The 27,798-nt window shown below is 31.9% G+C and overlaps 1 protein-coding gene across 1 annotated transcript in view; it reads right to left on the bottom strand.

The window, feature by feature from the left end:
* LOC127733471 (S phase cyclin A-associated protein in the endoplasmic reticulum-like) overlaps positions 1-27,798 on the bottom strand; it is a 71,374-nt gene that overhangs the window by 7,548 nt on the left and 36,028 nt on the right. The window contains exons 25-28 of the mRNA XM_052242826.1: positions 15,526-15,672; positions 7,730-7,967; positions 6,882-7,031; positions 7-198 (exon numbers count right to left, since the gene is read on the bottom strand). Of these exons, the coding sequence (XP_052098786.1) occupies positions 7-198; positions 6,882-7,031; positions 7,730-7,967; positions 15,526-15,672 (727 nt within the window). The remainder of the gene's footprint in view (positions 1-6; positions 199-6,881; positions 7,032-7,729; positions 7,968-15,525; positions 15,673-27,798) is intronic.

Here is a 27,798-nt window from a genome sequence, read left to right as displayed (position 1 = left end):
TCATACCTCTATAAAATTAGATAACAGCACACAACTAAGTTCTTGTTCTAGGATTTCTCTGTTGGATTGGTTGTTATAGCAACATGCTATCAACGTTGGAAACAGGATTGTAGTCAGCCGAGGATCACTGAAGTAATGGAATGGGAGGGAACACATTTGTTGTAAGATCGTTGGGGACTGGCCCGACTGTATCACAACCTGAAATAAAGAACAAAATCATGAGGAAAAGCATAACTGTTAGAAGATAATAGGATGACAACCTTAAATGTAAAACAAAATTGTTTTCAACAGTTTTTAAAAAAATAAATTTTCTTCAACAGGAATCTTTAAATACTTCTCACTACCTTAAAAATGCATCCTGAAAGAATATTCAGTATTGATCATCAATAACCATGTCTGGTCTTGTTTGATTAAGTTTTGCATTATCAAAACAAGTTTGTCATCTTAATATTCAAGCTTGATATTCCAGTCATATATGTGATACATCTTTTAGGAGCAGAAGGGTCATTAAAAGTATTGTCTCAGGTTTCAAGCAGTGCTTATCATACAGAGGGAACTTATATTTTTGCATTGCACAAGCTCGTTTTTTTCTCTGACTGTTAATGACATCTTTTCACTAAATCCATAGGATGTTGGATGTGTACTGATTGATATTTTAGTCTTAGATACATGATTTCTTTTATCAGTTTGTTATTTGCTTTGAACTAGCTGTCAGTAACTGCGAGTACTCTCAGATCTGTACTTTGTGTCTTTTTTGTTGTTTAACAATCTTTTAAAACACCCTGCCACATCTGATCTGTGTTTTGTTAGATGTTTTTCTGCTTTGTATTGATCTGATGAGTTAAGCCCTTTTCAACTGATTTTTATAGTTTGTTCTTATGTTGTGCTGTTACACCACTGTCCCCGATTAGGGGGAGGGTTGAGCGCTCACAAACATGTTAAACCCCGCACATTCTTTATGTGCTTGTCCCAAGTCAGGAGCCTGTAGTTAAGTGGTTGTTGTTGGTTCATGTCTGTCATATTTGTTTTTCGTAAATTGTTTTGTTATGAATTAGGCCAATAGTTTTCTCAATTGAATTGTTTCATATTTTTCATGTCAGGTCCTTTTATAGCAGACTATAAGGTATGGGTTTTTTCTCATTGTTGAAGGCCGTAGGGTTGCCTATAATTGCTTACATCCACTTCATTTGAACTTTTGTTGATAGTTTCATTGGTAATCATACCACATCTCCTTATTTTCATATTTTAAAATTGTAAACATAACATTGAAACTTATTTAGTGACCTTGAAATTTATGCTAAGATTCCAACCAACATCAAGCAGCACTCTAAATATTAAGTGCACATGATTTAAAATGGATGATTTGTAATGTAAAGTTTAAAAGTCAAGGTCACAATCATATCTGTGACCTTGACCATTAAGTTTGAGATTTAAGCATTATTCAGTATATATCTTCTGAAGGGCCCATAATATCAACTCCAAAGGCAATATATTGCTGCCTCAATTCATAAAATGCCAATGAAGATGTCATACTGACAATTATACTACAACAATTTTCACCCACCCATAAAGCAAATTATATGTCATTTTGTAGAGTAGTACTTCCTCAATAAACCCTCCATGGATACTGTCATAGATGATTATTTGTGTAAGAGTTACATAAGAAGATCAGTATATATATCAATGTCAGTTGTGGTAGATTGTTGAGTGCTATGTACTTGAAATATCTACAGTTTAAGCATCTGCACCATGTTGGTCTATCCATCAATTCATCAACAAAGTGACAGCATATTGCAATTTAAAATTTTTTTTAATTCAAAATATCTTATGAAGATTGAAAATATGTTGTCACAACAAAACAAAGAAGGGAAATGAGAAAGTACTGAATTTTCTTACAACATATATTGGTTTGTGGTCAGATATAATGAGTCTGTAGTGGTAAATGTTCAAAATATTTTACAGAAGCACCATGGGCACATAAGCTTTAAGGATTTGTAGAACAAAAAAGATTTTAAAGTCAGGTACAATGTATAATAAACTGTTGGAAACAAAACAAACAAAAAATGTTCAAATTTCATTCTATTAATTGCCTTTGAAAACTTTGACCTAGTGACCTTAAAATCAAAAAGGGTATTTTTTCCCAAGATCTATCCCCCCTCCCAAAAAAAAAAAATAAAAAAAAATAGACAAAGTGATGCCCCCGCACTCCACTCTGAAGTAACTGTATTAAAACAAAGTCAATGTTGGACTTTCTTTGAGATATTAAATGAGACACAAATGATGCCCCCGCAGATGCAAAGTGTTATTTTAAAATACACAAAGTTGAGCATGGGAGCACATAGGTCTATGGTTCACTGTAGGAGTTATCCGGAAACGCTATGCACCTCTTGTGCAAGTAAATACTCCAAAAAATAACAAAGTTCAACTATCTCCCAAAAGAGCAAATATTAATAAAAAAAAAAACCCTGACAACATGCACACCTTCAATATATGTACAAACAGCCAGCAAAGTGAAAACTTCCTAGCATTCAAACTGTAGGAGGAGTTATCTGGAATAACGATATACCCATAATGGGACGTCGGACAGAAGGATGGAAAGACGGAAGGACGGACAGGGATAAAACAATATGCCCCCAAACTTTTAATTGCGGGGGCATAAAAATCTGTCTGTGTTAATCAAGGAGAGAACAAGAATGTGTCCATAGTACACGGATGCCCCACTCGCACTATCATTTTCTATGTTCAGTGGACCATGAAATTGGGGTCAAAAATCTAATTTGGCATTAAAATTAGAAAGATCATATCATAGGGAACATGTGTACTAAGTTTCAAGTTGATTGGACTTCAACTTCTTCAAAAACTACCTTGACCAAAAACTTTAACCTGAAGCGGGACAGACGGACGGAAGGACAAACAGATGGATGGACGAACGGATGCACAGACCGAAAAACATAATGCCCATAAATGGGGCATAAAAAAAAGATATAATGGTAGTAGTAGTCGTTTACACCAGCCACCTACACAACAGTAATACATGTACTTATGTTTTACCTTTTTGTTACAGGAAACAGGAAAAACTTTTCAGATATTCAGTGATATTTTTTTTTCTGATTTCATATAAACTGAGTCATCCAACAGAAAAACCGCAATGCTCAATTAAAAGCTAAATAATTAAAATATGTTGCAATAGCTTGAAAACCTACTAAATTTTCATTTATACAGTAAAATATTTATGAGCAATGTGGTTTTACTTTAAACTATGTAATATAGCAAACTATTCTGATATTGGGGGAGCGTCCACAAATTAATACCTTATAAAGTTTAGGTGCCATCTTACTTTCATGTAGACAGAATCAAACTATAAATAATTTGGTGAAAATATTTATAATGAAGTAATAAAATAACTTGAAAGAAATACAAATAATCGAATTATTACAGATAATCATAAATTGTAATTTGTGAACAGTCTAAGCTACCTTTAGAATATCTCATGTAAACATCAAATGAACTACTAATTTGATATACTCATTAAGACAATTTCAAAATCAAGGTTACATAATGAACGTAGAAAAAATAGACAAAACAAACAATTTCAATATACCATCTCGGTGGGTTTTCTACCTGCATCCAAAATAATATCACACAAAACGTTAAATGAGGAAATTGACTTAACAAGAAACTTCTGATATACCACATGATTTGACAGTTTGAATCTATGATGAATTGCAGGGGGAGGTAACCCTTGATTTGCTCATTGTTGGAGGTCAATAAACAGCAGATTTGCTCACAGTCATAACATTATGTAAAGTTATGATATTCTCATCTACTGCTGGGCTTTCTATAGAGATATATGCACCAACTCAGTATCAAATCGTACTTATCGTGGATCAAAACAGATTTATGTAGAATCTGGATTTGTTTATCTCGGCAGTCAAGTCATTATGCACAATGATTTCTCTACATAAACTATATGATAGGATATGTCATAATTAAAAACAGTGGCATAGACTATCACTGCTAAGTTTTATTTTCACAAACATTTTATTTTTGACGTTTTATGATATTTTTTACTATTTTAACTGTCATATTTTATCTTGCTGGCAAACTTCATGACAATTTTTCTCATTAAAATGATGTTATAAAATATTTTGGTAAAAAAATTCAAAATTCATAACATTTGTATGAGTATTTTTTTAAATATAATAGCAACTTGTCTGTTTTCATTTCTTTTAAAGAAAAACAGAATTTTCTTTTCAAGTGAAAGTCGTCAGTTTTAAAGTGTTACATCAAAGATACTTTATGACTTGTTACAGCAATATTCCTTCAAATAAAACTTATTAACATTTGCCTATTTTATTTTTTCATCCAGTTTTTATCAGGTAAAAGGGAGACAACCAAACTCTTGTCATTTAATCTTTATAGATAAAAATTTGATTGCCAATAGCCAAAATAAAAAACTAAGTATCAAATTCCATGGTTTTATGATTAAAAAATACCACAAAGAGTCTATAGGGAATTACAGATTTGTATCACATAACAAAAACATTAGGCTGATATTTACTATGACAAAGGATAATATCTGAAACCGGAACCTACTGGAGTCGAAAAATAATTTACATTGATGGAAATGAAAATTTTAAAAACAGATTTTATAACCCATTCTCTTACTTTAAGAAACAAAAACGTCCATTTAAAGCTCCTAAGTACTCTACAGTGCCATTTAAATCTCTTAAGTATGCCTCAGTGTCTATTTCATATTTGACAAACAGAAAATAAATCATTTGGCAAAAGAAGGTTATTCATTGCAATCAGAAGTTAATCCTGCCTCGAAAGGTACATTTGTAATTTAACATCACACATTTAAATGTCAGAAAAGGACCATTCAAATCTAGCGGGAGTTTGGAGTTTGTCAATCTGAGAAAAGCCATCAGAAGATTAGTGCTTAAAACTTGATTAAATACTTGTCCTCATAACCTTTCCAAAATAATCCTTGTGTCTCTCATAACATATTGTTCCATTAATGGATTAGGTAGTTTTATTTGGTGATAAAGCAGAATTCAAAAATAACATGCTTAACTAACTAGGGGCTCCTAGGAGCCTAAATTGATCACTTGGTCAAACTATTGATATTCATTGCCTCGGTGGCAAGGAAAACAGGTATTGTGATTTACCCTTTAAATAAATACCTATGTTTCATGCATCTGACTAGTACAACAATAGGTGTTTTCGAGACCTTGTGAATGAGGTTACATAAAAACAAATCAAGAATGTGTAGAAAAATATATAGCTCCTTGAATTTCTACTTTATACACATTAACATGATTAACCAAAGCAACTTTTTTCAGTTTTTGTGTACAGAAAAAAAATACAATGCACTACATTGACATATCTTTTTATACTGAAAGTTTACCTAGAACTAATAATAAAATGCTCCGCTGGGGCGCAGCTTGATACGACCGCAGAGGTCGAACCCTGAACAGTTGGGGCAAGTATGGACACAACATTCAAGCTTGATACAGCACTGAATTTGGATTGTAATTAAATATTTGACACAGCATAGGTTTCTGACACAGAATGAATGTGGTCTAAGAACTTAAAAAAATTTAATTTACCTATTCAAACCTTATCATTATTATTTGCTTTTATATATAAATCAGAAATAACCAATTTAAAATGAAAAATTTTAAAGAAAAAAAAGAAAAAAAAAAATCCCCCCCCCCCAATTTTTTGAACCCCCTTATGATTTATCACCCCAAACTCAATCCCAGCCTTAACTTTGTGGTATGGTACCTTGCAGTACAATTTCAGAGAGATCCATACACTTGAACACAAGTTATTGTCTGGAAACTAGAAAAATGCTTGTTTTTTGGTCCCTTTTTGACCCCAAATTCCTAAACGTTTAGGGCAATAACCCCCAAACTCAAACCCAGCTTTCCCTTTGTGATATGGAACCTTGCTGTACAATTTCATAAAGATCCATACACTTACACACAAGTTATTGTCCTGAAACTAGAAAAATGCTTGTTTTTTTGCCCTTTTATGGCCCCTAATTCCTAAAATTTTGGGGGAATTACCCCCAAAATCAATCCCAGCCTTCCCTTTGTGGTATAGTACCTTGCAGTACAATTTCAGAGAGATCCATACACTTGAACACAAGTTATTGTCTGGAAACTAGAAAAATGCTTATTTTTGGCCCCTTATTCCTAAAAGTTTTGGGCAATTACCCCCAAACTCAATTCCAGCTTTCCCTTTGTGATATGGAACCTTGTAGTACAATTTCATAAAGATCCATACACTTGAACACAAGTTATTGTCATGAAACTAGAAAAATGCTTGTTTTTTGCCCCTTTTTTGGCCCCTTATTCCTAAAATTTGGAGGCAATTACCCCCAAAATCAATCCCAGCATTCCCTTTGTGATATGGAACCTTGTGGTACAATGTCAGAGAGATCCATACTCTTACACACAAGTTATTGTCATGAAACTAGAAAAATGCTTGTTTTTTGCCCCTTTTTGGACCCTAATTCCTAAAATTTGGAGGCAATTACCCCCAAAAACAATCCAAGCATTCCCTTTGTGATATGGAACCTTGTGGTACAATGTCAGAGAGATCCATACACTAACACGCAAGTTATGTCTGGAAGTTACAAAAATGCTTATTTTTGGCCCCTTTTTCCTTAACTGTTGGTACCATAACCCCCAAAATCAATCCCCATCTTCCTTTTGTGGTATTGAACCTTATGGTAAAATTTCATAGAGATCCATTAACTTAAACTAAAGTTAGAGTGCAAAAACCAATGTGTCTTCGGACGACGACGCCAACGTCATACCAATATACGACCTCAAAATTTTTTTGTGGTCGTATAAAAATGAAAGGATTACCTGATTATCTGGATTAAGAACCGTAAAATATCCCACACATACTATGACTTCATGTAACAGTTCTTCACACTGATGGTGTACACAGTACCACATGGAATAACTTGCTATATGTCTGAACTCTAAGGAAGATCCTTCTTCTCCCAAAGTTTTCTGCAAAAAGTAATAATCTAAGAATGACTGTTTTTCTTTTCAATCTACTACTTTTGAAACATAATGCCATTCAAATAAAATGTTTAAATAGGAAAAGTAGCAAGAGTAAAGACACCTATCTGCCAGATAATTCACAAAAGCACTAGCTGTGTGCTTTGATCTAGTTGCAAGATGGCTTTTCTCATTTTATACCCTGACCCCTTTTCCATGTCCTTCATGTTTTTTTGTGATTTTAATATAGACTTTCTTTTGTAAGGAGTTACTCTAGCTGAAAAAAAGTTAAAGACAGAAACTTTCTGATGTTCAGTGTTACCAGTATTTCTCAATAATAAAAGTAAGAACAGAACATCAATTGTATACTGAATGGTGGATTTAATTCCAAATTTACTTGTATAAAAATGACTGTTAATAAAGGCATAGTAAAGACAGGCAAATATTATAAATTCAGAAATTTTCTAGTGCATTTATTATAGTGATTTTTGGAGAATGTACATAAACCCAAGATTAACTATTGCGAATTCATTAATATCGGCATACAAATAATGCTATAAATAATTAATGTGTGAGTTTTTATATTTGTAATACCAATTCCGTCACAATTCTTGCAATAATAAAAACAATGCAAAAATTTTACAGTATATAGAATTAGCACATCTTCTACATTAGTACCATATGTAAAATTGGTAACTTTTTCTTACCTGTAACATATCCAGATTAAGGACTGCCATATAATTTAACATCTTAAGTCCTGTGATAGTGATTTGTAATGTAGCTGGAGGAAGTTCTGGAGGGGGTGTGTCACTTCTACTAGGGGTCCCTGAATGGAGCAGCATACCATACAACAAAGACACAATTCCTACAAGTTCTGTTACTTCAAATGTATTTATCAGCGTTGTGGGGTCTTCTTGTTTCTTCTTTTCAAATATTGCATTATTTCTGAAAAAGCAAATAAAATAATATTCTTGTAACCACCTTGAGGGTTTCATGCTTAATATGTGTAAACTCGTGGCTTTCAATTCCAATTCGTCAATCAAAAGACTGCAAGATTGGCATTTGTATCAATAATACATATATGCAGCATTTGGTTGTAAAAAGAACTGGTCAGCTTAAAGTCAGAATACTAATTCCACCTGGCTTTAAATGTTTGTCTGGTGCAATGGAGGATTCACAATAATTTCCCATATCATGAAAAAGGTTGAAATTATACCTGTTAGAAGATAGGCATACATCCATCCAAACATTTTAACAACATGCAACATTGAATTAAGCATGGTACAACCCATGAACATCCCTTTTGAACAAGTTTATAGTAAGAACTACCGGTACACACAATCTATTGGCATTTGTTTGAGGTTTTACTAAAGAGGAGACCATTATCTATGTAATTTATATGTTACTCCCTCCTATTCACCTTTAAGACATTTAAATATAATATTTGTCTTTGAGCATTTCTGACCAAGGTAAATCCAGAAAAGCTCTTCAGATGCATAAAATCAAGCCAAGATCAGTATACCCAGATTACCCATTGTATCCGAGTTACTTATACTGGGAAAACAGACTTTCAACAGAAATTTATGTCAGCAACCCAAGAACTCAAAACATTATACAAATAGAGGTCAAAAAACAATCTTCAAAAATACACAATTATCTATACAATATGTCATGCTGTTACTCTGTTAATGCCCCTCAAAGTTGAGTTCTGAAAATTAGTGAATAAATTTAACAAAGACCATCAAGGATCTGCCAATAACATCAATTTCACTAAACAACACAACTATTATTAAAGAAAAAAAAATGAAAATAACACTTTATAAATATGTTTTGGAACCTAATATTTAAATAATTTCTTAATCTATCAACAGAGAATTTCTAAAGAAAGTTATGTTAGAAATCTTGTCAGTTCCAAAGGACTGATGATACCCTCCATGACTAGCAGTCCACCAGCAGCTGAATCAACCCATGATGATAAAAAAGACAAACACTGATGAGGTTCATGCCTAAGACATTCACTGTAGAATTTTGTAAACTTAAGTCAAATTTACAGAAAGTCAGTGTAAAATTAGCGTATCAACTTTAAAAATGACGAAAATATGTTTAATATATAAATTAGAAGATGTGGTATGACTCTCCACCAGAGACCAAATGACATAGAAGTTAACAACTATACGTCACCGTACCATCTTACAATTCACAACAAAATATATAGAAGAATGATTTAAATGAAAGTTCTAAAACCTTCAATTTAAAACAGTTTGTTCCTCCGAAAGACTGACCATGAAAGCAATATGCTTGAGAAAAACAAATCTTACATTCCACCAAAAAAAGTGGCTGAATAAAATATGTATGCATACTTTGGCAAATATTCTGCAGTTAAAATAGCATCATTAACTTTTTACAAGGACACATATTGAAGTATTCACAGTTTTTTTCTTGATGAAATTCCATTGAAATGATTAGTAACCTGAAGGTGGTAGTGATCTATGATGATTAACCCATATTTCTTAAGAATTTTTTCTATTTTACACACCAACAATTTATAACTGTCTTCAGTTTATGCTCATCATGATCAACTTAATAGGCCTACAAAAATCAGACATTAAATTTTCAACAGCTTAATTACTTGCATGTGGCAGTATCAAATGGCCGAGATTCATATTTATACCTGGTAGTTCATCAATTATGTAGTAAAAACAATTAAGTCGCTGATGTGTGATTAATGGTAGAAATGTTTTATCTCTTTAATCCCTGCTGATCAGGTCACATAATGCCCAGGTAACAGTTCCATCATCTAGGTAAACTTGAAACCATATAAATCAATTCAAACATTGGACCAATATTTCCAGTTGGTGATTATTGACCAAACAAATAAAAGAAATGATGGTGTCATGCTAATTATGAGATAATGATGCATGTTATCAGTGTAAATGACTTGAGGGACAGACTATTGCTGGGACTACCACATGACAAATATACAGATGGCCACAGTTAGAGCTTGACAGGTGATAGGAGGTGTATGACCCTTATGTTTACAAATAGACCTTTATACTACAAAATAAAGCAGGTGTAATGGACACTAATTATTATGGTTTTTAAAGAAACAAAATCAAAAGACAATCTATAGTACTGTCAGAATAATGAGTTAATAGTACAATACTGTATTTCTTAAATTATCCGCAACATACAAGATATACAATTTCTCAAATAAGGCAGAAAAAATTGAAAAACCAAGATTCAGCTATATAAAAATATGGATATGTTGTATGACTTCCAATGAGACAACTTAAACCACCAGAGTTCAAATAACGAAAATAAAAGCCATTATACTTTTTTTTATAGGTCAATGTTCTGCCTTCAACAATGAGAAAAACCCATACCTTATAGTCAGCTATCAAAGTTGCATACATAAAAATTTGTAAGGGTTACTTTTTCTGTTAATCGCAGGCTCAACAAAAATGAGGAGGTAAATCAATAAAAATATTCCTCTTGATACTATCTTTTGATTGAAAGAAGCTTCTGTCCAAGTTTGGTAAAAATCCAGGATAGTTTATGAATCTAATAAATGTTTAAAAACTTTAACTGCAGACTGAATGTAATGTTAACTGGAAGAAAACAAAATTTCCTTCTAGATACTAGCATTTGATCATAAACAAGCTTCTGTCCAAGTTTGGTACAAATCCAAAATAGTATAAGAAAGTTATTAAAATTTTAAAAACTTTAACCACAGAGTGAATGTAATATTTCTTGGCAGAAAAACTAAGTCCATTTATAAGTAAAATACGGAAAAAATGGAATTTTATTTTTCAAAATTTACTTCTGGATACTATCTTATGATCATAAACAAGCTTCTGTCCAAGTTTGGTAGAAATCCAGGATAGTTTAAGAAAGTTATTAAAATTTCAAAACTTTAACCACAGAGTGAATATTTGTGGACGCCGCCGACGCTGACGGAATGTAGGATCGCTATGTCTCGCTTTTTCGACTAAAGTCGAAGGCTCGACAAAAATGTGAAACATTTCAAACAAGAATTAGACAATTAGCAGTGTAACAAGAAATAAATCCAGAATGCTTGGTTCCAGAAGTCAAAGTATCAATACAGCAATTTTAGACCAATCTAAAAAAAAAATTATGATTCAATTCCACCATCTGGCCATGACGTTAAAATATTTAAGAATCAAAACTGACTGGTCTAGATGTTTTGCAATCAAAAAAGCATGCAATTGCAAAAAAACCCTGACAGGTTAAAAGTCTCATTTAATTGTGTGTATAAATAAATATTTGAAAATTCTACCTTTTTTTCAGAAAAGTCCCCATAACTTATACTGTTAACTGACAAATTAATCCATGAAAAAAGTAATGGAAGAGAAATTTTAAACTGCCTTTTTTCTAAACCTTAAATGCAAAATGAATAGTTAATTGTAGAAAACCACCTGATCTATCTGTCTTTAGCACAAAGGTTAATGGAAATCTTCTGGATTCAGAAGTCGTGGAACATAAAACTATATAATTCTACCATAAAGCTATTTTTGTGGGGAATGATGATACAACATTGATGCAAATGAAGTAATTAAAGATTGAATAAATCTGTAGTTTTCAATCTTTTGCTTTTACATTAACCATTTTAAGCCAATAATTATACTCATTTCATCAAATAAAGATAACAATGAATATTACATGTTCAAAAATCCTCTTATATTCAACCACGATAAAATACATTTCAGCTGGATTATTTAAACAGATTTAAAACAGTATTATAACCTAAAGAATAACTCTCAACAATTATTAAGCTATTAAAGAGTTGGACATTTAATCAAAGGAAATCATTTTGCATCTGATGCTTAACAAAACAAACCCTGAGAACAAACCCTACCATTTTCTATAATTAGAAATACAAAATTTGATGTGAAATGTTTTAATGAACATGACCAAAACTTTTTATGTCAAAGTGATACAAATATTATGAAATTAGCTTTACTGTCCTCATCAAGGAAAATGAAGGAAAACTAAAATATAACTGTTCAATATTTCCTTCATGTTACAGCAATATAAAAGATTTTGCAGTCAATGTTATACCCACAAATTAAATGATATAACAATATTAAATCCGAAAGCTGTAAATAATTTATATAACTGTATTATATGTCTGTCTGCAGAACCAGATATTAAACTCTGTCTAATAACAGACACACAATGTTATTATATTTCTAGATCTTCCCATATCCCGTCATTTTCCAAAATAACCAAATCATATTTAATCATAAATGTATTTATCAAAATGGCATCCTATACTTAAATCTCGGCAATGAATCAATGAAATTTCTTTTCTGATAATCTAATGAACATAGAAATGATAGGCTAGTGTTCCATTAAGTAACACTCGGAGGAAAATATTCTCTTTAATAAGTTAATAAGCTCCCGTTTGTAAGACTTAGCCAGATTTGTGGCTGTCGTTTCAAATATGGATTATAAACGCAAACAAACACTTCTTATTGACAGCTACTAAATTAGGGTCTTTGTCGATCACCATCCTGAACATAATTTGATAAAAGTATTTTCAATCCACAAAATTACCCAAATGAAAAGTACATTAATTCTATAATAAACTGAAGAAACTTCTCTATCATTTTCAAAAATACAACATGGAATGCAGTTAAATTAAATGATAAAATAATTGTGGTTATTTTTTGGACAACATGGTACTGCACTCTCTGCTCTACTTATTCCATGATTGAATTACAGTGTTTCTGATACGAACAAAAATATTCAATAACAGATAACCAGCCACACTTTTTCCTAACATGCCTATGATTTAAAATGCTGTATATTCATACATCCCATCGCGCCGAAACAGGTGTCCGACTGTCTAAAAGAAGTTTCGGTCAATATATACATATGTATCTTTAACTAGGAGAGGGGTCATTTTCGCTACTTTAATATTTCATAAAATAAATATTTTGCTTCATACACATCTGCCTTTTTACCTGGTACCCTTCAAAACCTCAACTTTAAACTTCTACCCTAGAAAAAACTTAACCTTTTAAACTACTACCCTAGAAAAGCCCAACCATATAAAACAATACCCTTTTCCTACACACAGTGACACTGTGACAATGACATGATTATATCATTTTTCATTTCCTACATTGTGTAATTTTTAAAATAAGATAAAAGAATGCTTGCATAATGTCAATTTGGAAAGCCATTAAAGAACAACTTTAAACTACTACCCTAGAAAAATCTGACCTTTTACAGGTCAACATATAAAATGTTACCCTTTTCTTATAAATTATGACAATGAAATGATTATATCATTTTTTTGGGATTGTATAATATTCAAAATAAGATAACAGAGTGCTTGCATAATGTGAATTCCATATCAATTGCCATAAAACTTCTTATCTTGGGGAATATTTTACCCATATGTTGACCATATCGATCCTTATAATCATAATAACATAAAAAGTAGAAAATGGAAGAATCAAAAATTCCCAGTTGACACATAATCAGCTGATCCAAAACTATCTGTACTCTAATGGGTCACACTGCTCCATGGATAATTACAGGCTGATTGTTACAGTCAAAACATTATATTACTATCCTGTCACCTTTGGGACTGTCACCAGCAGACAGGCAAAGCTGGCAATGTACTACTTTTAGATTTTATAACTGATATTAACACATTTACAGACATTAGTCTGCACATATTGGCTTTGATATTATAATGATGAAATATGGGATGGAATGGTAAAATTTTAAAAACCTTTAGCTTTCTTTATTTCCAAGAATGTCCTGCCAAGACTATTATATTGGATAGTCTGAACTAGACTGGACAGTATATCTAGGTGAATTTATATGGTGTAGTCAACTTTATATATGTACTGCATATACTTTATCATTAATTTTTCTTGCAAATATTAAATAGTGCCTTCCATTAGAGTCAATTTCATTTAAGTTAATGTAAAGGTCTATCAATGTTGCAAATAACATGGACATTGAACAAAAATATGTATGGTCTAAAACTACCCTAGTATTATTGAAGAGATTTGTCAATCAAATGGAGAAAACCTCTTTAGTAGATTCCACATTCAGCCGCCATTAATTATGTAACAAGTTTCATTGTGTTACTTCCAGTCTTGAAGAGCCTATGACATGGAGCACATAGTCAGTCTACAGTGCATATATTCTTTGCAAAAAATGATTCAATTAAATTCATACATTCTTGAAACTGGTACATGTCTATTACAAGTAACAGTGTTTTGCAATTATCAAACCATTGATTCTTTACCTTCATAGTGTGAGGACATCATTTTGTAATAGTATGATGACTTTTGTTTGTACGAGGTTAAGCACTGGATACCTCATAGAGACTAAGATTATTTCAAGGTGACTAAGTCACTTCTTTTTTTTAATTTATCAATGTATTGTTATATATTGTAATTTGGAGAGGACTACATAAGTATGATTTTCCTGCTTTCAACCAATTTTACTTTGAGTAAATAAAAATATGTTTAAACTTTTAACTAAACTATTCTGTTATAAATCTATCCTTAACTACAGAACAAAAATTTGTAAGGGTTCCGTGGAACCCAGTGTCTCGCCTACTTTTGCTGTTAGTCGCAGGCTCAACAAAAATGTGGAAAATATTATTAAAAATTTTTCCTCTAGATACTATCTTTTGATTGTAAGAAGTTCTGTTCAAGTTTGGTAAAAATCCAAGAAGGTTTATGAATCTAATAAATGTTTTAAAAACTTTAACTGCAGACTGTACGTAATGTTAACTGGAATAAAACTAAGTCCATCTATAAGTAATATAAGGAAAAACAGGAAATAAATTTTTACAAAATTTCCTTCTAGATACTAGCTTTTGATCATAAAGAAGCTTCTGTCCAAGTGTGATACAAATCCAGGATAGTTTAAGAAAGTTATTAAAAATTTGAAAGCTTTAACCACAGAGTGAATGTAATGTTAACTGGCAGAAAAACTAAGTCCATTTATAAGTGAAATACGGATAAACAGGATTTTTTTTTTTAAACAAAGTTTACTTTTGAATACTATCTTATGATCACAAACAAGCTTCTGTCCAAGTGTGGTACAAATCCAGGATAGTTTAAGAAAGTTATTAAAATTTCAAAAACTTTAACCTCAGAGTGAATGTAATGTTAACTGGCAGAAAAACTAAGTCCATTTATGAGTAAAATACAGAAAAACAGGATTTTTTTTTTTTTACAAAATTTTCTACTGGATACTATCTTATGATCATAAACAAGCTTCTGTCCAAGTTTGGTTGAAATGCAGGATAGTTTAAGAAAGTTATTAAAATTTCAAAAACTTTAACCACAGGGTGAATATTTGTGGACGCCGCCAACGACAACGCCAATGGAATGTAGGATCGCTATGTCTCACTTTTGCGACAAAAACTGTACAAATGGTTTATGATGATAAAGAGTCAGTTACTTTTAGAGCTAGATGTACAAAAATTCCTTAGTCATTAGCTTACCTTTTAGACATGAACTTTGTAACAGCTACTAACAGCCCCAGTCCATGTTGGAGGAATTCTGCAGCATCTTTATCATCATGCAGAGGTCCTTGGACACTTCTAAAATACTGTGTCAACTTATCCACAATTCCAACACTGATCATGTAACTGAAATAGAAGGCAAAATAAATATATTTCTGGATGGTTCGATGGTGCAATCGGATATGGACAACTGTACAAAGAGATAAAAGGAAGAGTAGTTATTCCTAACCCTCTGTAACTGATAGAGTTGCGTAAAGTGATTTATAAAAAAATATTTTAAACTGGGACTTTTACGAAATGCTATGAATGAGACCCTGAAACTGATAAGGTTTAAACCGAAAACTTTTAATACTATAAAAGAAGAAAATAATTGACTTTGAAATACATTTATTTGAGTATTAAACACTACTGTTGAGCAAGACTTCATAAAATGTTTTTGAGAGATGACTAGAATACTCAGAGGAACTAAAAACATGATCTTTTAAGTTTTATTCAGAAATCCTTTGGATGTGCCCTTAACACTGTTTACAGGAATTTACCAGGAACATTTTGAATGGGATTGTGCAATTGATAGTAATACTGTCAATTCAGAAATTATTGCGAGGTTTTTATTAATGCAAATAATGCGACTGGGTGAATATTGCAATAATAAGAACTCGCATTTTGATATCAGACACATATATATGCATGAAGCTTTTCCTGAAATCGCAATAATTAATCTCACATTTTTGTTCAGTCTTCAAAAATCGCAATTATAAATGCACACAATAATTTCTGAATTTACAGTACCTGAATTTTCATTTAGAACACTATTTCAAGGGTTTTTTTTTTTTAAGCAGAAATGTATTTTTACTGTGAATTGAAATAGGTTATTTATAAAAGATGTAAAATTTGTATGAATAATTTGTTATTTTGCAATAATGAAAAATTTTACGCAAGATCAGTCAAATAATAATGAAGTATGATTTCCTTATACATTAAAATTTAAAATTCCAGTGGGAATAATTATTTTTGAATTAAAATCTACCAGAGCAAGCTGATGTATAAATAATACTGAAACATTCAAGGACATGTAAATTGGAGGTAACATCAATATTCAATGACAGTGGTAATTTCCTATTCCCCAGACATACTATACACTGGCACACACGAAAAACTTCCTTATGAAATCAAATACCTCCCAAACTGCAAAACATTAAACTATTAAGTAGAAAATTTACGGAAATTGATGCTGGCCTTTCACAAATGAATGTTTTTGTATGAGTTTTATGGATATGGGTATGTGCCAATTCAGCATGTGGCCATGTCAAATCAAATTACACCAATACTACTGTAAAACAGTAAATGATGGATTTTTTATTTCCTGATTTTTTTCCCCACTTCATACAGACAAATGATGCAGTAGATAAACTGGTGATTGGTAACCATCATGACTGAAGACAGGGGACAAACACTTCCTGTGTTCAGTCTGTATCACTGTAATGGATAAACACATCTCAATCTAACCCACTTCTATCATTTCAATACAAACACTGTAGTTACATCAAGCCATTTTTATCTGTATGGTGTAACAAAATGTTGTCTTCTTTTTTTTAATTTTCAACCATAACTGAAAAGTTTATGATATGTAAAATAGTCAAAAAGTTTACAAAGACAATCTTTCACCATGTTATAGAACAGACTTAGATGCTATTGATATTGAAAATCTTAAAAAGTGAAACTTTAATTTGCAACAAGCACTTTTAGATGTGTGAATAAAAGTGTAAACATGTTGTGATTTAATCAGTCTTCCATTCTACAACCAGGGATGATGATTTCTATCTAGATCAATATAAAGATAATGAGCTTCTTATTACTGAAAGAAAATAAAACTTTGTAAAGTAATTAAACTTGTCCTATCATGCAATGTCACACTTTTATTAATCTATGCATCACCTATTCTTTATTATAACATCAGTTATTTGGTCCTGTTATTCTTAATTACATCTCAGAGAGAGAGAGAGAGAAAGAGAGAGAGAGAGAGAGAGAGTTTCATACATTACCACTGTGTATACATGCAGTATAATATTAGTATAATTTACTTTATATACAACAGTGCATACAGGTTTTACTACATCACAGAGAACCTAACAGCAGAAAAGTTTACTTTAAAATCGAACATAATGTCAAAGAACATCAAGTTCAAAACTGTATATTTGTTTTGGAAATCAGGAAAATCTGACAGATTGTCATAATCCCTTTATCTTCATTCATCAAATGCACCATAGGAAGAAATCTGGCAGAATTATATCATACATAAAACAATAACTCAAGATATCTGTGAAACTAAATACACAAACTTACAAAAACACAACACAATCCTATTATCTACAAAACCATATCTGCCACTAAAGGAGTATAATCCCTTTATTTAACTGTTTGTAAGCAGCTTTGTGGATAATTCTATAGATCAACAATGTCATAGAGCCCTGGGGGTAAAGTTTCACCCCAGGATAATTTGAGACAGCAGTCAGAGATCGGATAATCAGCTATAAAACTACAATTGATGACACTGATAATTGTTACATTATCAATCATAAATGACTTTTCATTAACTTGGCATACTGTCCAATAATCTGTTGAAATGCCATTGTTTTCCAATTTCTCTGCATTTTTCCCATCATTCAATACAGCATAACATATTTGTTTATGCATTTAAATGTGTTACAAAGATCATTCTTATCCATACAATACATTGTTAAATCATCATTACTGTACAAGTAAATTGAGGAAAAATCAAATCTTTTCATTCTTTTGTTCATGCAGTAATAAAAACCTATGATATGGTCATCATAGGGATTAAGTGTGCATGGCACAGGTCTCTGAAATTATTTTCACCAAGGTCTTTCTAAAGCAGAACTTTGTAAACAAAAATACACAATACTTTTGAGAGCTTTGGAACCAAATAAAAGGCTTTACAGCCAGAGGGCACAATAGCCTCTTTCTCATTACTGTCATATGACCTTTCGGGGTAATGAAATGTGTTTATCTCAATACTGGCTTCCGACAGAAAAATGCTACAATCATGAAAAAACTATGATCATCTTTTATGTGACTATGGTAAAATTAAAATTTAAAAAGATATTGGTCTATCATCCTACCATTTTAAATCTACTTTATCAATTTAAAAAAAAATAATTTCATTAAGAAACAGGTGGGAGATACAAAACATACAATAAAACACCAAGGAATTTAGGTTATTAAAAAAGTTGAATATGGATAATGTTAATGAGGCCCTTGTGGAATACTAACACACCAAAGCTTTACAGTGAAGGCGGCATTAGTATCTCCATTCACAACTGTAATTATCAAAATGTAAAAGTACATTTCCCGAAATTTTCTATTACATAAAGATTTTTTTGTGTCGCAGTAACTTTCCCTCAAACTGCAACATGACAGCTGCATGCAATAAATGTATTATTTTTCAAATATTCAAATTTTGCAAATTTATTGTAATTCAATAGATACGTTTATCTGGTTTACTGATTTTCATTGAAATAATAACATGTCAAGCCATTCAATTTTTTTTCTGGTTCTCGTTAAATATGTATAATAATATCAAGCCAAACATGAAGACATAAAAACCGGAAGATTACATCATAATTTTTTTGTACAGTTATCTTGTCGTTTTATGATTTATACTGTAATTATATAGATATCATCTTAATTTTCATAATGAAATGGACTGCAAGACAAAATCATATCAAGTTTGAGCCAGCCTACTAAGACATTTATTGTCAGTACTGAATGAAATTTAGTTTAATTGGCTGTGTTAACTTAAACTACTCAGTTCTTTACAACTAGAACTCCCATCAACATACAAATATATATGAATAAGACGAGATGTTGGAGAAAAGTCAAAGATACAGAAACCCAACAACACAAATGAACCAGAATACTGAGAATAGACAAGTTGGGTCATCATATGTCTTCAACTATGGACAAGTGCCTACAGTATGTCAAACATGGTCTGAATTATCCTAACTGTCTGGGTGGTGTCAGACAAGGTCTGAATTATCCTAACTGTCTGGGTGGTGTCAGACAAGGTCTGAATTATCCTAACTGTCTGGGTGGTGTCAGACAAGGTCTGAATTATACTAACTGTCTGAGTGGTGTCAGACAAGGTCTGAATTATCCTAACTGTCTAGGTGGTGTCAGACAAGGTCTGAATTATCCTAACTGTCTGGGTGGTGTCAGACAAGATCTGAATTATCCTAACTGTCTGGGTGGTGTCAGACATGGTCTGAATTATCCTAACTGTCTGGGTGGTGTCAGACATGGTCTGAATTATCCTAACTGTCTGGGTGGTGTCAGACAAGGTCTGAATTATCTTAACTGTCTGGGTGGTATCATGGTAGCCATGAGTCTGACAGGTCATGGGTTGTGATTATCAGCCCAGTTAAACTGAAGACTTAAACATTGGTATTTTTTGCATCTCCACTAAACAAGCAGCATTTAGGAGTAAGAGCAAAGACTGGTAGGCTTGGTGTTATAATAATGTGTTCACCAAGCCTACCAGACTTTGCTCTTACTCCTATCAATCTGCTGACTAAAAATAAAGTCATTCTATTAAGTATTACTTGAGAAAAGGGTGACAAACAAATTTTAAGTTCATTCAAGATAATAAACAAAAATGAAAAAAATGATAAAAAATTTGTCATTTAGGGGCAATAACTCATAAAAGGGGGTTGACCCACGATTTCAGTCACTTGTATTATTTGTAGATCTTGTTTTGGTGAACATTTTGCAATAAAAGTTTCTCTCTATCTATTATAGTTTTCAAGAAAATAAGTAAACATTATCCACTCTGTACAGTAAAATTTTTACTTTTTAAAACTCCCCACAAGCCTCTTGTTTTAAATTTAAAGGTCTTGAGTGGAGAAACATTGTATTACTCTCTTTGCAGTGGTAGAATTTATATACATCATGGCAAGTCAGATGTTTATATAGACATTCTATTGAAATAAACTTATTGTATTATGTTTCCAAATTTTATTGATCATATAAAATTTACCAGTCTTCTTATAAATTGTGTACATTGCATCCTTTTGGTCTTTTTTTACCAAAAATCTAAGGATTTAAATTGATCATAAGTTATACTGAAATGTTCATTACTTTGAGTATTTTTCCTCTTTTAGATTTATTGTGAACAAAAGTGGCTTGTCCTTTTAGCGACCACTTAGTTAATTATGGTATGGATCCCGTGATACATGTTTATGGACGTCTTAAGGAAACAAGTGAGGTTTATAGAAGTGAATACGACATTTAACAGTCTATGTATGTTGAGATATCAATATTATATATCTGAAAGTTAACATTCTAGGTTTATATTTCCATTATTGGTGTTTAAGCTTTAATATTTCAAACAATGTGATACAAAGTTATCAAAATAAAAAGAAAATAAATGTGGATAGTGTCCACATGTGGACACAGATGATGCCCCCCCCTTGCATATCATATAGTTATAAAGGGACATAACTGAAGAACGGTAAAAGTGACGCTACCCAAATTTGAACTTGATCTGAGTTTTGTGGTAATAAGCATTGTGTGTAAGTCTCATAACATTTGGTTGAGGCTAACTTAAGTAGAGAACAGAAACTAAAAATTCAGCAATTTTTCTATTTGTAAACACGCATAACTCTAGAACGGTTGTGTATAAAGTTTTACAACATTTGGTTGAGACAAACTAAAAAATTCAGCAATTTTTATGTTTATAAAGGGACATAACCCTAGAATGGTAAAAGTGTTGCCACCTAATTTCGTACTTAATCTGTATTATGTAGTAATAAGCATTGTGTATAAGTTTCATAACATTTGGTTGAGGCAAACTCAAGTTAGAGAACTGAAACAAAAAAATTGTACTTGATCCTTACTGCGTTTTGTGGTAATGAATATTGTGTATAGGTTTCATAATGTTTGGCTGGGGAAAACTTCAGTTACAGAATGGAAACTAAAAAATTTTGCAATCTTTCTATTTATAAAGGGGCATAACTCAATAATGGTTAAAGTGACACTACCCAAATTCAACTTGATCTGTGTTTTATCAGTGGAAGTCAAAATTAAACATTGCATTGTATAAAGCATTGATTGTAGTTGATTCAACTATAATCAGGGTCAAAGGAAGATAACTCCAATTTTAAAAATATATTATATAAACTTGATATTTAGAAGAAAATAAAAATTTTGCAATTTTTCCTTTTATAAAGGGGCATAACTCTAGATCGGTTAAAGTGACACCACCAAAATTCAAACTTGATCTGTGTTTTGTGGTAATGAGCATTGTGTATAAGTTTCATAACATTTGGTTGAGGCAAACTTAAGTTAGAGAACGGAAACTAAAAATTTTGCAATATTTCCTTTTATAAAGGGGCATAACTCTAGATCGGTTAAAGTGACGCCACCAAAATTCAAACTTGATCTGTGTTTTGTGGTAATAAGCATTGTGTATAAGTTTCATAACATTTGGTTGAGGCAAACTCAAGTTAGAGAACGGAAACCAATTTCGGGACGTACGGACGGACGTACGTACGTACGTACGTACGTACGTACGTACAGACGGACAAGGGTAAAACTTTATGCCCCCTCCGCTACGGCGGGGGCATAAAAAAAGTAGGAATTTTAATCAGTCATTGCACAACAGAAAAAAGTTTTGGCATTTATAATACCTGGTACAAGATAATTTTTTTTATTATTAAAAACCAAAATATGTTAAAAACAGCTGAAAAAAAGTCAAAAGGACTCCATTAACATGGAAGATTGTATCAAAATTATGTCCACATTATATCAGAAGCAATCCTTATGCATCATTTCATGTAAATTATAATAAATGTGGCAAACAAAATAAAAACATACACTGATGATACTGCAGCTGTATGACCAAGTGTTAAATTAGAAAGATTATATCATATTTTCTGTTTTTTATAGAGACATTAAAATTAAGCAATAAAATGTATCACATGTCATAAATCATTTTTACAATCATATTGATGAGTATCTCTATGTTAGCTATGCATAAATGCAAAAGCATAAATTTTATGGTCTGTATTGAACAATTCTGAGTGAAAGTTTTAAAGTAACCCTAATCTGTAGATGCTGAATTTTACAATTAAGGTAACTATGTTTATTTTTATGACATGTAAGGTGATAACTTTTCAATACCATGAGAAAATGAAAACCAACAAGCCATTATTTCACTATGCTGTAATTCTATAAGCAACTCTGAATATTTTTTTAACACTCATAAAAAGTGAACAAACAACTGTCCAGAAATTATCATAGCTAAATGTCCATGTATACATCAAATTTCCCAGAACTACTCCACCGTGAAAATGATCTTATACTAAGCTTTTTATATATATTCCAGATTTCTTCACATCTTGATAGTTTACTGTTTAACATATCAAATTAAAATTTAAAAATCTGCTATAAATTATACTGAAATATAGACCAACTATAGGAAAAGCATAACAATTCTGTCCAACATGAATCAGTGAATGGATAGATGCTGTAATATCTGCCCAACATGAATCAGTGCATGGATAGATGCTGTAATATCTGTCCAACATGAATCAGTGCATGTATAGATGCTGTAACATCTGTCCAACATGAATCAGTGCATGGATAGATGCTGTAATATCTGTTCAACATGAATCAGTGCATGGATAGATGCTGTAATATCTGTTCAACATGAATCAGTGCATGGATAGATGCTGTAACATCTGTCCAACATGAATCAGTGCATGGATAGATGCTGTAATATCTGTTCAACATGAATTAGTGCATGGATAGGTGCTGTAATATCTGTTCAACATGAATCAGTGCATGGATAGATGCTGTAATATGTTTAATGTTTGTGGAATTATTCAGTTTGTACTCAAAACCATCTTATTTATCTTAAAGAAATAAAACAAATGTGAAATATCAAAAAATGTTACAATTCAAAAGCATGACTATCTGACTACATGTAGCTTCACGATAAAGTTGGACTTACCAGACATACTGTAATTTGTTAAATTAAACAGAAATGACATATCTTTTAAATCATACATAGAATTTTGAAATATCTGTCATATCCTGTTGCTTCTGTGGAATAAATTCCTGCTGTATCTCTGTCATAAAAATGCCATCAATGTTTGTAAAAGTTTGGGCAAAGGGAAACAATTCAAATTTTAATTTAAAACATTTAATCGGCAATCCTTTATTATTTTTTAGTTATGGGGTTATTAAATGCAATATTTAGTAGCAAAAAATATACTGTTATCTAAAAAAAAAATACTAAACTGAAAATTTACCCTTTAGCCTGTCCTTTTAAAGCCATTTTGTTTTAATTTGTCTGCACATTATCATTTTCTTTGGCTAATGCTTTCACAACTTTTGCATTTTACCATTTCTGATGAAGATAAATTTGAAAAATTGTTTTAAAAGCAACAAAATGGACATTTCTGAATGAAAATTGCATTTTAATTGTTTCATTTTTCATCAAAGAAATAATTATGTCAATTTTGTCACAACTCTTTACTTGCATACTTGAACAATCTAATTTTTGTACATTCAAAAGTACAAAATGTATAGAATAAGTTTTCTTTAAAAACTCAAAACAAGGTAATCCATGAATGAAATTACATTGTTTTGAATTTCATATTAACAAAATCCCTTCAACTGCGTCATAATTTACCATGCTGTGTCCACTTAAATAAATTACTGTTTAACAGAAGGAAACAATTCTCAAACTTGTCTGCGACTTTTCTAAATTCAAGCTTGCACTTAAAAGAAACAATATAGCATGCAGGTCTAATAAACTGAATTTTGACTTTCATAAGAAGATTGCTAAAATCAAAGAATTATGAAAGCTGCAGCATTTCTGATGCTATTTCCCAGATGTCTATTGCATTACCAACAATGTTTACTTTCCAGAAATAAATTCCATATTTAATCTCCATACATACAGTTGTCTAAGACTTCATAGGGAATGAAATACAAATCCCAAATAAATAACTCATTTTCATGACTTCTTATTACGGTGTTTGAATGTGAAAAATGTCTGCACATGCCAAAAAAAATTACATGACAATTTATTCACCATTTAACACAAGTGTAAACAATTATCTCTGTGAGAGGCTAATAGTCAGGAATACCTTCTAATTAATGCAATTTTCAATAAAGGTTTGACACAAGCATTTTCACCTGTGTTCATTTACCAAAATTACGTCTCAGGACAAAAAATGCCCCGACTGTCTCCATCGTCAACATTTACTCAGCTATAGGTATCATAAATGTATAAGAATTTGTAATTGTTCATGCTTATTCAAAGTCATATCAAAGACAGTGATAATACAGCTATTGCCCCATCTCTCTGTGGGAGTCGACACAGAAATGTTTTTGACGAATTATGATGATGTAATATTTTGTGTAAAATAAAAATTCTGAAGATGTTTATATTTGTTTTGACACAGTCAGATCTAGAATTAATAATCCTTTTTTCTACACTTAAATAGAACTTCTGTCAGAATATGTATCCACTTGATGCAAATTCTCAGAGGGAATAACATGAACGCATTCTTGTGCACAGCTAAAACTGCACAATTGTAAATCAAACTGTGATCATAATGTTAGTAAGAGTGATTCAATCATCATTATTATTCTGTTTATGTTTCATCATTATGTCTTTGGATCGAAACTTCTATTTTACTGCATAACTTTTTCTGACTTTAAGAGCCCTTGTTATAAAAATTTTTTTTTTTAACTTTTAGATCCTTGCAACACAGAGATCACAAATTTTACAACTTACCCATGCCAGGAAAGATGCATTTATCCATTATAAAGATAGAATCAACTTTTGGGTCTCATCAGTCACTCCCAAATTGTGCAATTTCAATTTCGACTTTTTACCTCCTACTCAAGGCCCTTTTTATATGAATATGAATACTTCAGATTGTAGCAAATTTGTGTGAGATGGCAACCAAATAAAACAAATAAACAATAAAATGCTCCGCTGGGGCGCAGCTTGATACAACCGCAGAGGTCGAACCCTGAACAGTTGGGGCAAGTATGGACACAACATTCAAGCTTGATACAGCACTGAATTTGGATTGTAATTAAATATTTGACACAGCATAGGTTTCTGACACAGAATGAAAGTGGTCTAAGAACTTAAAAATTTTTAATTTACCTATTCAAACCATATCATTATTATTTGCTTTTATATATAAATCAGAAATAACAAATTTAAAATGAAAAATTTTAAAGAAAAAAAAGGAAAAAAAAATCCCCCCTGAAATTTTTGGAACCCCCTTATGATTCATCACCCCTAAACTCAATCCCAGCCTTCCCTTTGTGGTATGGTACCTTGCAGTACAATTTCAGAGAGATCCATACACTTGAACACAAGTTATTGTCTGGAAACAAGAAAAATACTTGCTTTTTGGCCCCTTATTCCTAAACGTTTAGGGCAATTACCCCCAAACACAAACCCAGCTTTCCCTTTGTGATATGGAACCTTGCAGTACAATTTCATAAAGATCCATACACTTACACACAAGTTATTGTCCTGAAACTAGAAAAATGCTTGTTTTTTTGCCCTTTTATGGCCCCTAATTACCAAAATTTTGAGGGAATTACCCCCAAAATCAATCCCAGCCTTCCCTTTGTGGTATGGTACCTTGCAGTACAATTTCAGAGAGATCCATACACTTGAACACAAGTTATTGTCTGGAAACTAGAAAAATGCTTATTTTTGGCCCCTTTTTGGCCCCTTATTCCTAAACTTTCTGGGCAATTACCCCCAAACTCAATTCCAGCTTTGCCTTTGTGATATGGAACCTTGTAGTACAATTTCATAAAGATCCATACACTTACACACAAGTTATTGTCATGAAACTAGAAAAATGCTTGTTTTTTGCCCCTTTTTGGCCCCTAATTCCTAAAATTTGGAGGCAATTATCCCCAAAATCAATCCCAGCATTCCCTTTGTGATATGGAACCTTGTGATACAATGTCAGAGAGATCCATAGACTTACACACAAGTTATTGTCATGAAACTAGAAAAATGCTTGTTTTTTGCCCCTTTTTGGCCCCTAATTCCTAAAATTTAGAGGCAATTACCCCCAAAATCAATCCAAGCATTCCCTTTGTGATATGGAACCTTGTGGTACAATGTCAGAGAGATCCATACACTTACACACAAGTTATGTCTGGAAGTTACAAAAATGCTTATTTTTGGCCCCTAATTCCTTAACTGTTGGTACCATAACCCCCAAAATCAATCCCCACCTTCCTTTTGTGGTATTGAACCTTATGGTAAAATTTCATTCAGATCCATTCACTTAAACTAAAGTTAGAGTGCGAAAACTAATGTGTCTTCGGAGGACGACGACGATGACGACGACTCCAAGGTCATACCAATATACGACCACAAAAATTTTTTTGCGGTCGTATAAAAACAGGTCAACCTTAAACAATGGACAAGTGCCACAGTATCACAAGCAAATACCAGATCTCAGTAAACTAACAATAGGACAGTGAAAACCACTGACAAAACATACAATAACTAAAGGCTCCTAGGAGCATGAATTCATCACTTGGATATATTTTGCCCAAATAGAAAATAAAGGCTTTTTTACAGAACCAAAGCAATGACAAATGGTAAGAACCTTCTTACGAACATTTCTGCATTATTTCTTTTCATTTCCTTTTATCTGTTTTAAAATATAAATCAGACTGCAATGTCCCATAGTGTTTGAAAGTAAACTTTGACATTGACTGACAGCCTTACTGATTTTTTTTAAATTATCAACATGTGTTACAGACCATTACAGGAACACTGTTTCCTTTCATTTGCTTCAATGTTTTTTTTGAGATGATGATCTTGGGAATTTAGATCAATGGACACAATTTTTGCCACCTTGAGGCCATAATGATTTTTTCATCAAGACCAAAGAAACAACACTAGATAAGTACCTTCCAAAAACATATTTCTGTCCTGGTATTTTCATTTCACTTCATATGTTCTTAAAATAAACAGTTGACGGAAATATGTCTCATCTGTATGTAACTTTGACCTTCGCACTAAGACACAACCAACCAAACCAATGTAATTTTGATAGTATAATGCAATGTTGAAATTAAAATGACAATACTTTAACATGTAATCTAGGCAACACATTCAAAGTCAACAGACCATTACAGATTGGGCAGGGATATAACATCTTTATGGAA

The sequence above is a fragment of the Mytilus californianus genome, unplaced genomic scaffold, assembly GCF_021869535.1.
Source record: "Mytilus californianus isolate M0D057914Y unplaced genomic scaffold, xbMytCali1.0.p SCAF_3, whole genome shotgun sequence".
Classification (NCBI taxonomy): Eukaryota; Metazoa; Mollusca; class Bivalvia; order Mytilida; family Mytilidae; genus Mytilus; species Mytilus californianus.
Note: the sequence above shows the minus strand (reverse complement) of the source record. Positions and strands in the feature narration are given on the sequence as shown.